Source organism: Pelodiscus sinensis, chromosome 3 (assembly GCF_052426305.1).
Source record: "Pelodiscus sinensis isolate ZL-2025 chromosome 3, ASM5242630v1, whole genome shotgun sequence".
Lineage (NCBI taxonomy): Eukaryota > Metazoa > Chordata > Testudines > Trionychidae > Pelodiscus > Pelodiscus sinensis.
Genome location: NC_143054.1, coordinates 39,471,158 through 39,482,381, shown reverse-complemented (window position 1 = coordinate 39,482,381; position 11,224 = coordinate 39,471,158). Strand labels below are relative to the sequence as shown.

Sequence of the window (11,224 nt, the reverse complement as noted above, 5' to 3'; positions counted from 1 at the left end):
CACTGATGTTTTGTAAAAAGGTCTTAAATACTAAATTGGAATAATAATGAAAAAAACTGGGTTATTTTAGTTTACTCAGAAGGTCAATCTTGTCCTTGTGATATCAAAGTCAAATAAAATATTTCATTTTCTTACTGTGGCAGGTATTTTAGTGATAAATCCTTTGTCTTCTCTAAACCCTCCAGATCAAATGAGCTCATGTTAAATGCAGTTTTTCTCTCTCAGGTCATCCCAGTTAATAACCAGGTATACTGAGGTCATCAGTACAGGACTTATTCACACATTTCTGATCCTTGTTTAACTTTTTTTTTTTTACATTGTATCATTTTTGTATCATTTTTTTTACATTGTTTGAAAGGTGATATGTTTCACCTTTCTATTTCATAGCCATAAGGATATGCAGCTCCTAAAGGAGCTGTTTCTTAAATGAAACAGTTCAAAAGACATTACAATTATAAAAATATGTCATTTCCAGAGCCTCTATGCTTATTTTACATTGCCTACTAACAGTTAATAATGGTTGCAAGAGCAGATTTTTTTATTCAAGAACTCCATACCTCATTAAGTGTTTCTGTGGAAAAGTAGCCAAGTTTAAAAGTTGTCAATCAGTTTTCTTTTTAATGACAAAGCTGTCCAAATGGTACTATAATAGCAAACCAAATCTTGCTTGCCTTAGTCACACTAGTAGTCCCATTGCTGTAGAGGGCTACTACTTACATGAAGAGGGGAAGCAGGACTTGGTTTATAAGCCCAGATCCTCAAAGGTATTTAGCCACTTAACTCCTGCTAATTTCAATAGGATCTTGGAGGATATATACCTTTGAGGAGTTGGGCCATAATTTAGATTCTCTCCTCTCCAAAATGATTAGGGGGCTGGAGCATGTGACCTATGAGGAGAAACTGAGGGATTTGGGTTTCTTTAGTCTGCAGAAGGGAAGAGTGAAGGGGATTTGATAGCAGCCTTTAATTTCCTGAAGGGAGGTTCTAAAGAGGATGGAGAGAGGCTGTTCGAAGTAGTGACGGATGGCAGAACAAGGAACAATGGTCTCAAGTTACAGTGGGGGAGGTCTAGGTTGAATATTAGGGAAAACTATTTCACTAGGAAGGTGGTGAAGCACTGAAATGGGTTACCTAGGGAGGTGGTGGAATCTCCATCCCTAGATGTTTTTAAGTCTTGGCTTGACAAAGCCCTGACTGGGTTAATTTAGTTGGGATTGGTCCTGCTTTGGGCTGGGGGCTGGACTTAATGACCTCCTGAAGTCTCTTCCAGCTCTGTGATTCCTACACTTGAGGCATAACTTGATGTAGGAGCTAGCCATCAGGCAGCTGGTTATGGTTCCCTGATTCTCAGGGCCAGTTGTAGCCCCAACGTGACTTACACCCTCAGCTGGCTACACTGAGTTGTGCCGCTACCATAAGTGCCTACCCAATGAAATATTTGAATAGCAGAGTTCCATTCCTCCTTCCCTCTCCTGTTCTTCATCCTTGATACTTACCCTGCTTCAGGAGAGAGGAGGCCACAGTGCAGTGCCTACTTGTGTAAGCTGGACATTACTCTCCCAAGAGGAGAATTCTTGATGGGCATTTATGGACAGATTAGAGTCTGAGTGAACGATGGCCTATAATTTTGTAGATAATCTGGCCCTAAAACCCCAATACTGACAACAATCAAGTGCATGCTTAATGATAGGCACATGAGTAATACTACTAAAACTGATTCCATTGGACTACTCACATGCTCCAAGATGAACACATGCTGAAGTGTCTGCAGAATCAGGGTCTAATATTAAGCTCCTGCTGCCACAGACATTGACTCTCAGAAACAGGAACAGACACAAAATAATCCTAGAACACTGCATAATTGTATACATGTCTTGCTTTTCCATTTTAAATTTGTATCTTGACCTACACCATAAAGAGCAAATGTAATGTTGTAAGTGCCACACAGTGACTGTGATTAACCACAATTTGTTTTCTTTATTGAAAATCCATTGTCTGCATGCTACCAGCTGTGAAATTATGCAATAAACCATAATTAAACAATGAAAGAGAATAACCGAAATTAGTTAGGTGAGATTTGGTGCGGTGAGAAGCACAAGGTGACTTTTTATGTTTTATCAGCACAAAGCAAGAACAACAAAATAGAACCATGTAGATTATGCTTTAACAAGTCCACTGTCATTGTCTCTAGATTACTACCAAAGATCAGCTTGCACTACAGAATAACAATGCTACTAAATACAGACTGTAGGGGCCATTTCAGTTTGCCTTACTCACGTGAGTACCACTTTCAAAGTTAAAGAGATTCCCCATGTGAGTAATAAGTAGGTAGAGTTCTGTATGCATATTTAACTCAGCATGCTACTTCTGTTGTTAGGGAACTGATTCTCAGTGAAGAAAATGTATATCACTGTAATTTTATGGAAACTACCATTGATAATTAAACCCAATGGCAGGTACTGGGCCTGTTGCTATTTAAAAGTCATGTATTATTGCATTTTTTCATAAAGATATAATTACACAAATGTACAATAGTGTTGCACAACTGTGTCTTTAATGCATGCCTTTAAAAGCTCATCTCCTTGGACACTGCCAGTTATCTATTTGCAGCAACACTTCAACTACAGCTCATCTATATGATCTTGTCTGTCAAATAGGCCTTTCAACTTTATTTACTGCTGGATTTCTCAGGAGGTTGTTTTTGCTTTTTCCGAATGTGCTGTGGCTGGTGGTATTATCCGTGGTTTAGCAACCTGACCAGGTTTAATAGTAGGCATCTCTTCACCATGTTTGTACACACTTACAGTGACATCCACTGTTTCCCCACCATACTTGTTCTTGACATTGATGCTATATTTGCCTGAGTCCTCTGAGGACACTCCCTTAATTGAGAAGCTGGCAACATTTCCATGTTCTAGTGAAACTGAATAGTGTTCATTAAGTTCAAATGTCTTGTCATTCCAAAGCCAGATCACTTCAGGATCAGGGTTTCCAAATACAGTACAGGTTAGATTCAAAGTCTAAGGAAAAGAAAAAATCATGTTAGGCATCAGTCAAATATAATGTTGATCTGAGCACGCCATTTGTTACCACACTTATATATTAGGAGCAAAAGAAAGACAGAGGAAAGTGTAGGTCCTTTACTCAACAGGGAAGCAGAGCCAACAATGGAGAATATCTGGAAGGCTGAGGAATTTAATATCTATTTTCTATCAAGCTTGACTAAAATCAATCTTGACTAAAAAGATAAATTATGACGAGATATTTAACACCATATTAATAACAAACGGGAAGGACTGCAAGCCAAAATATGTAAATATGTTAGACATATTCAAGTTAGAAGGTCCTGGTGAAATGCATCCGACTGTGCTTCAGGAACTAGCTGAAGCAACCTCAGAACTATTAGTGATTATCTTTGAGAACTCACAGAGAATGGCTCAGGTCCCAGAGCACTGGAGAAAAGCAAATATAGTACCTTTCTTTAAAAAGGGGTGGGGAAAATGATTTTGGGAATTATAGGCCAGACAGCCTAACTTCAGTACTTGGAAAGATAGTCAAACAAATTATTAGGCAATCAGTTTATGAGCACCTAAAGGATAATAGGGTTATATAATGAATAACCAGGATAGGTCTGTCATGAACAAATCATACCAAACCAACTTCATTTTCTTATTTAATTGGATATTGGCCTATTGGATCACAGGAAAGAAGCTGTAAAGGTATTACAGTCTGATTTTAGTAAGGCTTTTGACATAGTCCCACATGACATTCTCTTAAGCAAAGTGGGAAAAGGAGGTCCTGCAGCCAAAATGTAGTATTTTAGTGTTTAATAAGTATAATGAAGACAATAAGTCCTCTATAATGTTTTGCTAATAAATTCTGCATGCTTCTGTTTCACTCTGCTAGCCACCCATCATGATTAGCCGGAAGGAACAGCTTGTGCCATTGGTAGATATGCATTGGGTAAGCTGATAAATTCATACCCCAATGTTAAGGCAGGAAGTGACAAATTAAGTTGTAAAATATTCTTTTTAATATCTTTAGTAACTTTCTAATCCTTTATAAAATGCAATCCTGTCTGAAATTCTCTGTAAAATTGTTTGGTGTAAGTAAAGGATGTATACAGAATTAAGGACAGGTGTGAAAGCCAAAAGAAATGGGAGACTTGGAGACACCAGGAGGCAATCAGAAAAGATCCCCCATTATGCCCAATGCTAAGTGAGTAAGCAGATTGACACCCTGAAGCATAGATATACACGCCTGAAGACAAAGAAACATATAAAGGCAAAGCCAGATGTGGGAAAGGGTTGACAATCACAGCATGACATTGCAAAATCCATAGACTCAAATGGGAATTTACAGCTATAAAAATAGGGTGTATTGCCATGATTCTTTGGGTTCTGTCCTACAAAGCCTCAGAGCATTGCATTGTGACCATCAGAGCCTAGCTCCTGGCCATCGGAGCTTTCTTGCGCAAAAGCGCGTCTATACAGGGCACAGATGCTTTTGCGCAAAAGCGCTTTTTGCGCAAAAGCATCCGTGCCAATCTAGATGCTCTTTTGCGGAAATACTTTTAACGGAAAAACTTTGCCATTAAAGGTATTTCCGCAAAATCATGCCAGTCTAGATGCAGCCTGAAAAAGATCCTGTGTGCTTCTTATAAGCATAACAGTCTAAATGAAATTACTTTAAAGTGGGTGCATAACTGATTGAAAGACTACTCAAAGAGTATTATCACTGTCATACTGGGAGGATATATCTAGTGGGATCCTACAAAGGTCTGTTCTGGATCATGTTCAACATTTTCATTATTGACTATGATAAAGGAGAAGAGAGTATGTTTATGAAGTTTGCTGGTAAGACCAAGCTAGAAGAAGTTTGAAGCACATTGGATGACAGAACTAGAATTCAAAATGAACTTGAGAAATTAAAGAATTCATCTGAATTCAACAAGAACACAGAATTACACTTAGGAAGGAAAAATCAAATTCATAAGTACAATATGAGAAATATCTGGCTAAGCAGGAATGCTGCAAAAAAGGACCTATAGTTATAATATAAAATCTTAGAATCCATGCAAATCCACACGCCTAAAGATAAGGATCACTGAATCATAGGGATTGAAGGAATTTTTTGGGTCTAAACCATCCAAGACAGATGGTTCTTCAGGCTCCTTTTTGAAAGCTTCCAGTGAAGAAGCTGCCACAACCTCCATAGGCACTCTTTTCCATTGGTTCAACAACATGATAAAGTTGCTGAAGAGGATAAATTAATTCTCAGTCATACTAACTGGAGTGTTGTACGTCAGATGGAGGAAGTGACTGTCCCACTACTCATTCTTGAGGCCTCAGTTGCAGTTCTGTGTCCAGTTCTGGGTGCCATAGAAACATAAGAAACCTATGGACACACTGGAGAGAATCTAATGAAGAGCAGCAAAAATAATAAAAGGTTTAGAAAATATGACTTTTAAAAACTAGGCATGTTTAGTGTTGAGAAAAGAAGACTGAGGGAGGAGATTGGATAACAGTTTTAAAATATATTAAGAGTTGTTATAGTGAGGAAGGTTATCAATTGTTCTCCATGTTCACTGAAGGTAGGCCAAAAAGCAATCAGCTTAATCTGGAGGTTAGATATTATGGAAAGCTTTCTAAGTATACTGTTATGCACTGGAATGAACATCCAGGGCACATTGTGGAATCCCAAACATTGGTCATTTTTAAGAAAAGATTGGATAAACACCTGTCAGGGATGGCTTGAGTATCCTTGACCTCATATCAGTGCAGAAAGCTGAGCTAGATACCTTTTCAAAGTCCCTTCATTTTTATGATTCCACAACATACATAAGGATATTATTACTAGTTTAAGGGTTCATTTTGAGATTTAACTTTGGCTTCATTAATTAAGTGGTGGCTAATATACATATATTTAGACTTATGAAGACTGAAAATACAAATACAGAATGGTTAAGTACATTCTAACTTTCCTTGGTTTTAGACACAAACTTTCCACCATTTTACCAATGACTGTGATTCAATAATAGCCCAAGGGTAACATTGTCTGAAAATGGTAAGTTGAACTGTCATTGCAGTCTTGCCTGCAGCAGACTCCTGACATGTCATTAGTCTAACATGATGTTCAGACAATGATACATTAAAAAACATCTTTGATGTTTCTACATATGCATCATGGGAAATCCTAAGCCAACCACTTCAGCTGCAGACCTCCTACGAATATAACTGGAGATGTTTAAATTCACTGAGAAAGCAATTCATATTATAGACTTTCCAGTAAGTCATCTAGGTTCTGTCTAATGGTTAAACAATAACACTTTATGAAGAATGTGTCTTTATATAAAGATGTAGAAATTTAAGTCAGATAGTTATATAACTATGTCTGTCTATATACACTATATATGTGGTAATGATATCTGTACAATTAATAGAAAACCTATGTGAAACATTGTATAGTCATGTGATTCATTTAAAATAACATGCACTTTTGACTGTTTCCTTTGAATTTTGCCTACAGCTCTCTCTCTCTGATGGGAGTTATTTCTCATATTTCAGGCCACTGAACAGCTTCAAACATCCACCTTTTTACTAAAAAACTCCAGGCTCTTCCACAGATATACTGCCTGCTCCTTCATATTCACTCCAGCTCCCCAATTACACATACTCAAGACCCAGAAAGGTAATTGTGCATGCATATGTGCACAATCATTTACTTGAACTCCAATTAAATGATTCAAGAGCATAGGACTTATTAAAACAGTTCAAAATGAGCAACTTAATAAATGTGTTCAAAACCACAGCACATTAAAATCAGGGGTTATGGGTGCCATGTGATTCCAATGTCAGAGAACTCCCCAGCTTTGGGCCCAATCCTGAAAACAGTAATGTATGTGAGTAACTTTGATATTGATGCAACTGTTCTTATGGGTAAAAATATTGTATTAATATGAGGCAGTGCTTGCAGGATCAGGCCTCAGACTTCATTAAAATAAAAGCGTAGTTTTAAAATGTGACTATTTTCTTAAACAATAATTAAGCTGCAGAATTTGAGAGAGAACATGATGGTTAAAAGTCACTTTGCCCTCAAAACCCATCAATATTGAAGATTTTTTAAATACGTTAATATTCATAATCAGAGTGTTGCACATATCCCAAACTGTCACTCTTCTATATTTGGGGCCTGAAATGGGGGGTGCACTCATCTCTCCCAAGTTCAAGTGTGTGTGCCTGCATTCTCTGTTTGTTGTAGCTAATGGAGTTTGGGGTGTACTTTCACCCACTCACTGCTCCAGGTCCTGGCTCAGGGATCCTGTAGGTACCAGTGGTCTGAAATGCCCTTTTAAATGTTTTGCTGCTATAATTCTCTGGGCCACTTCCCCATTGTTCCAGCACATTCTTCACCTTTATCGCAGGCTTTGTCCCAGTAGTCAGCCCAGAGCACTATCTGCTCTCTTCTAGCCCTAGAGCTCTTTTTATACTGACCTGCTGACTCCTTATTTGCTGCTTCCCACACAGATACTGTAGGAGCTTGGAGGACCTATTTACTGCCTTTTTCTTGGGTGGAATGTGGCAGGACCACAAGGCCTCCAGTAGGGGGCCTCTGGATCTCGTCCACCCTGTTACAGGGCTGCTCTGTTTTACTGAACTACAGTAGTCCATTCATATGATAACACTGTTCAAATACATTAAAGGCTGATATAAAGGGAGGAGGGTGCTTGATGATCCATGTTCACTGAAGGTAGGACAAGAAGTAATCACCTTAATCTGCTGCCAGGGAGATTAAGGTTAGATATTAGGAGAAATTTTCTAACCCTAAGGATAGTTAAGTACTAGAATATGTTACCAAAGAAGGTTGCCTAATAATACTTTATCTCTAGCTTTATGAAGACTAATACAGCACACCTTTACTGATTACTGGAGGTAGTCTATATTCTTTTACAATAAAGCTGCAGTAGCTAGCATTCATTTTGCTTTGTCTCTGTGGGTACGGCTAGACTACAAGCCTCTTTCAAAAAAGTCTTTTTCAAAAGATACTTTTGAAAAAGCCTCTTTCAAAAAAGATCGTCTAGACTACAAGCAGTTTTTTTGAAAAAGTGAGCTGCTTTTTCGAAAGAAAGTCTAGACACTCTCTTTCGAAAAAGCACAGTTTGCATTCAATAGCACCGTTTTTTGAAAGAGTACTTTCGAAAAAAGGTGTTATTCCCTGTAAAATGAGGTTTACTGCAATTGAAAAAACTGCCTCGTTCTTTTTATTTATTTTCGAAAGAACGCACCTGCAGTCTAGATGCAGGTGAAGTTTTTTCGAAAAAAGGCTACTTTTTTGGAAAAAAACCTGTAGTCTAGACACACCGTGTGTGATTAACTTGACAGTCAGAAGAAAATCAACAGAATGGTAGAATTTCATCAAAATTCCACACTGCAGAGGACATCAGCTTTGACAGAACATCAGAGTGCCTTCTCCCCACTAATGTAAAAATCCCAACACACGAATATTACTTAAGGACAAAAGTTATCCTTACTTTGCCTTCCATTATAGTCACCACATCGGGCAAACCACCTATCACTTTACCACGATCTAAGAATTAAACAAAAAGAATCTTATTATAACAAACAATCACAAAAGCTGAAAGAATTTATTACTTACTAAATATATTCATCCTTATAAATCCTGGAGTAGAATTAGCAATAAGTTGGTGACCTATGACCATATGGAAATTCTTGGGCAGTTTCAAGCATTTAGGAGAAAGCATCTTAACAAGAGGGATTTTTATTACATGAAATAGGATAATAAATAATCATATCAATATAGTATTCCTAATATTTATTTTGATATGCAATGTTATGCTTCCCTCAAATTTTCAATTTACAATCTACCACAGATTTTTTGTAAACATACAAAATTGCCTTGAAGAAGTTGTTACAGAAGCTCTGACTGCTGAGTATGGAACAGTGTAAGCCTCTGGAACACAACATAAACTGGCATCCAGTTGATAGCTATCATTATGTTTCAGAGTCAACATTCCAGTGTGATGAAGGAAGTTCCTAACTCCTAAATTTATTGCTTCAGGCCCTGTAAGACCATTCTCATGTGGCAGGTTTCCTTTGCAAATAAGAGGAATAGACACACACTTGAAAAAAAGACAGCAAAATCTGTGGCTGAATTCTGCAGCAATGTGTTGATTCTTCTGTGACAGAGCTATTAAATATATGGGACCTTGGAATTAGGTTTACCTTTAAGTAAAAAAAAGTCACAATACTAGAAGTAGATTTTCCTTTAAAATATATGAAATATACTTACTCTTCTCAGCAAAAGCCACAGCCCTAAAGTTGGGGAGGGTGGGAAAGAAAAAATTAAATTAATATTTCACTGTATAATTAAGGCACTAACTACAAGATCTAAATAAAAATTTTAGGACTTACTTGAGTCTCTGGAATTCTGCATATGCATCATCAAAAGCTGTAATGAAATATTTCAATGCATTATATAAAATGTAATGCAATTCTTATCTATGAGCAAACGTAAATGTTGTCCTATGCTAATGTTCCTTTAAAACATTTCATAGAATTATAGAGTATCAAGGCTATGTCTACACTCCTGTGGGGGTAGTTGGGAGGTATTCTTCTGCTTGTTTTTTTGGAAGAGGCTTTTATGACATTTTGCTCATCTACACAGGGCCAAATGTCAGAAAAACCTCCTCTTTCAGAACATCTCTTATTCCTCATAAAATGAGGAATACTGGGATGCCGAAAGAATGTGCCTGCTTTTTCGGAAACTGTTCCGAAAACGCAGATGCGTTCCCTGGACACGGCTGTGAGGTATCCTGGAAAAACTCTGCAGGCTAGACATAGCCCAACACTGCTAATGAAAACTGAACATGCCAGAATAAACCCTGCTGGAAATTATCTTAACACTAAGGCAGCCAGAAAAGTTGGCTGCATTTACAGCATGCTTGAATTTGACAGATAGCTTTCCATTTTATAAGGATTCTTTTGCTTAATCCAGTTTATGAAAATGCATCATGACTTATAACTGCAATATGTTTAGTATTCTACCTTGTCCAGATAGATCAATCATGCGCTTATGGGATTCTTTGCCATCAAAAATTTCAAAGGTGTATTTCCCTTTGTCCTTTTCAGTGGGCTCACATATCTGCAACCAGGCAACCTCTTCACTTCCACCAATTCTCATCTTTTCACCAGAAGAAACCTTAGACTCCCTTGAAAAAAGAACAGAAAAAAGTTTGAAAATTCTTTGATGTACATTCTCCATAAATATTTGGCTATTAAATTTGTAAAAAGAGACACACATACAGTTGTATATAAGCACACAGATAGTGATACACATATGTTAATATGCATTATGTATATTATGTGCTAATAAATATGCATTATGTATAATATTTTTAAAGCTTTTTGCACATTACAAAATATCACAATGCTAAACCAGTTTGATGGGGAAATCTATTAAAAAGGATACACCTTTCTAAATGTACAGCATTATTTTCTTTCACCTAATTTATTGGAAATAATTTAATAATAAAAATAGTAAGAACTTTGGCATGTAATTTAAGATTTTCTTTTTGCAGTAGGATGCATCTCTGACACTTAGGCTATGTCTAGACTGCAGGCTTCTTTCGAAAGAGGCTCTTTCGAAAGCATCTTTCGAAAGAGCCTCTTTCGAAAGATCGCGTCTAGACTGCAGGCGGATCTTTCGAAAGAGCAATCCGCTTTTTCGAAAGAGAGCACCCAGCGAGTCTGGATGCTCTCTTTCGAGGAAGCCCTATTTACATTGAAGAACTCCTTCTTTCGAAAGAGGAACTTTCGAAAGAAGGCGTTCTTCCTCGTGAAACGAGGTTTACCGCCATCGAAAGAAAAGCCGCGTTCTTTCGAAATAATTTCGAAAGAAAGCGGCTTGAGTCTGGATGCAGGGGAAGTTTTTTCGGGAAAAGGCTACTTTTCCCGAAAAAACCCCTGAGTCTGGACACAGCCTTAGGGCCTAACTTTGAATTCCTAATTCTGGCAAAATACCATTGACTTCACTGGGAATAACTGGAGGGTGGGGTACAGATCCATTTTGATATTCCTATGAATCTATCAGAAGCAATATCTATTGGGTTCCATATATCTTCTTCTCTTTTTGTGACCATATGATCACTCCACCTACAGGTATCCATAAATCATACACCCCGGGGTATTTTTGGGCCTTTAGCCTA

General features: G+C 37.6%; 1 protein-coding gene across 1 annotated transcript in view; it reads right to left on the bottom strand.

The window, feature by feature from the left end:
- Positions 1–1,952: 1,952 nt before the first annotated feature.
- MYOM2 (myomesin 2) overlaps positions 1,953–11,224 on the bottom strand; it is a 106,345-nt gene continuing 97,073 nt past the window's right edge. The window contains 6 exon segments of the mRNA XM_006137769.5: positions 1,953–2,690; positions 2,692–3,020; positions 8,531–8,586; positions 9,310–9,332; positions 9,432–9,468; positions 10,065–10,228. Coding sequence (XP_006137831.3) covers positions 2,669–2,690; positions 2,692–3,020; positions 8,531–8,586; positions 9,310–9,332; positions 9,432–9,468; positions 10,065–10,228 — 631 coding nt within the window. The 3' untranslated portion in view covers positions 1,953–2,668.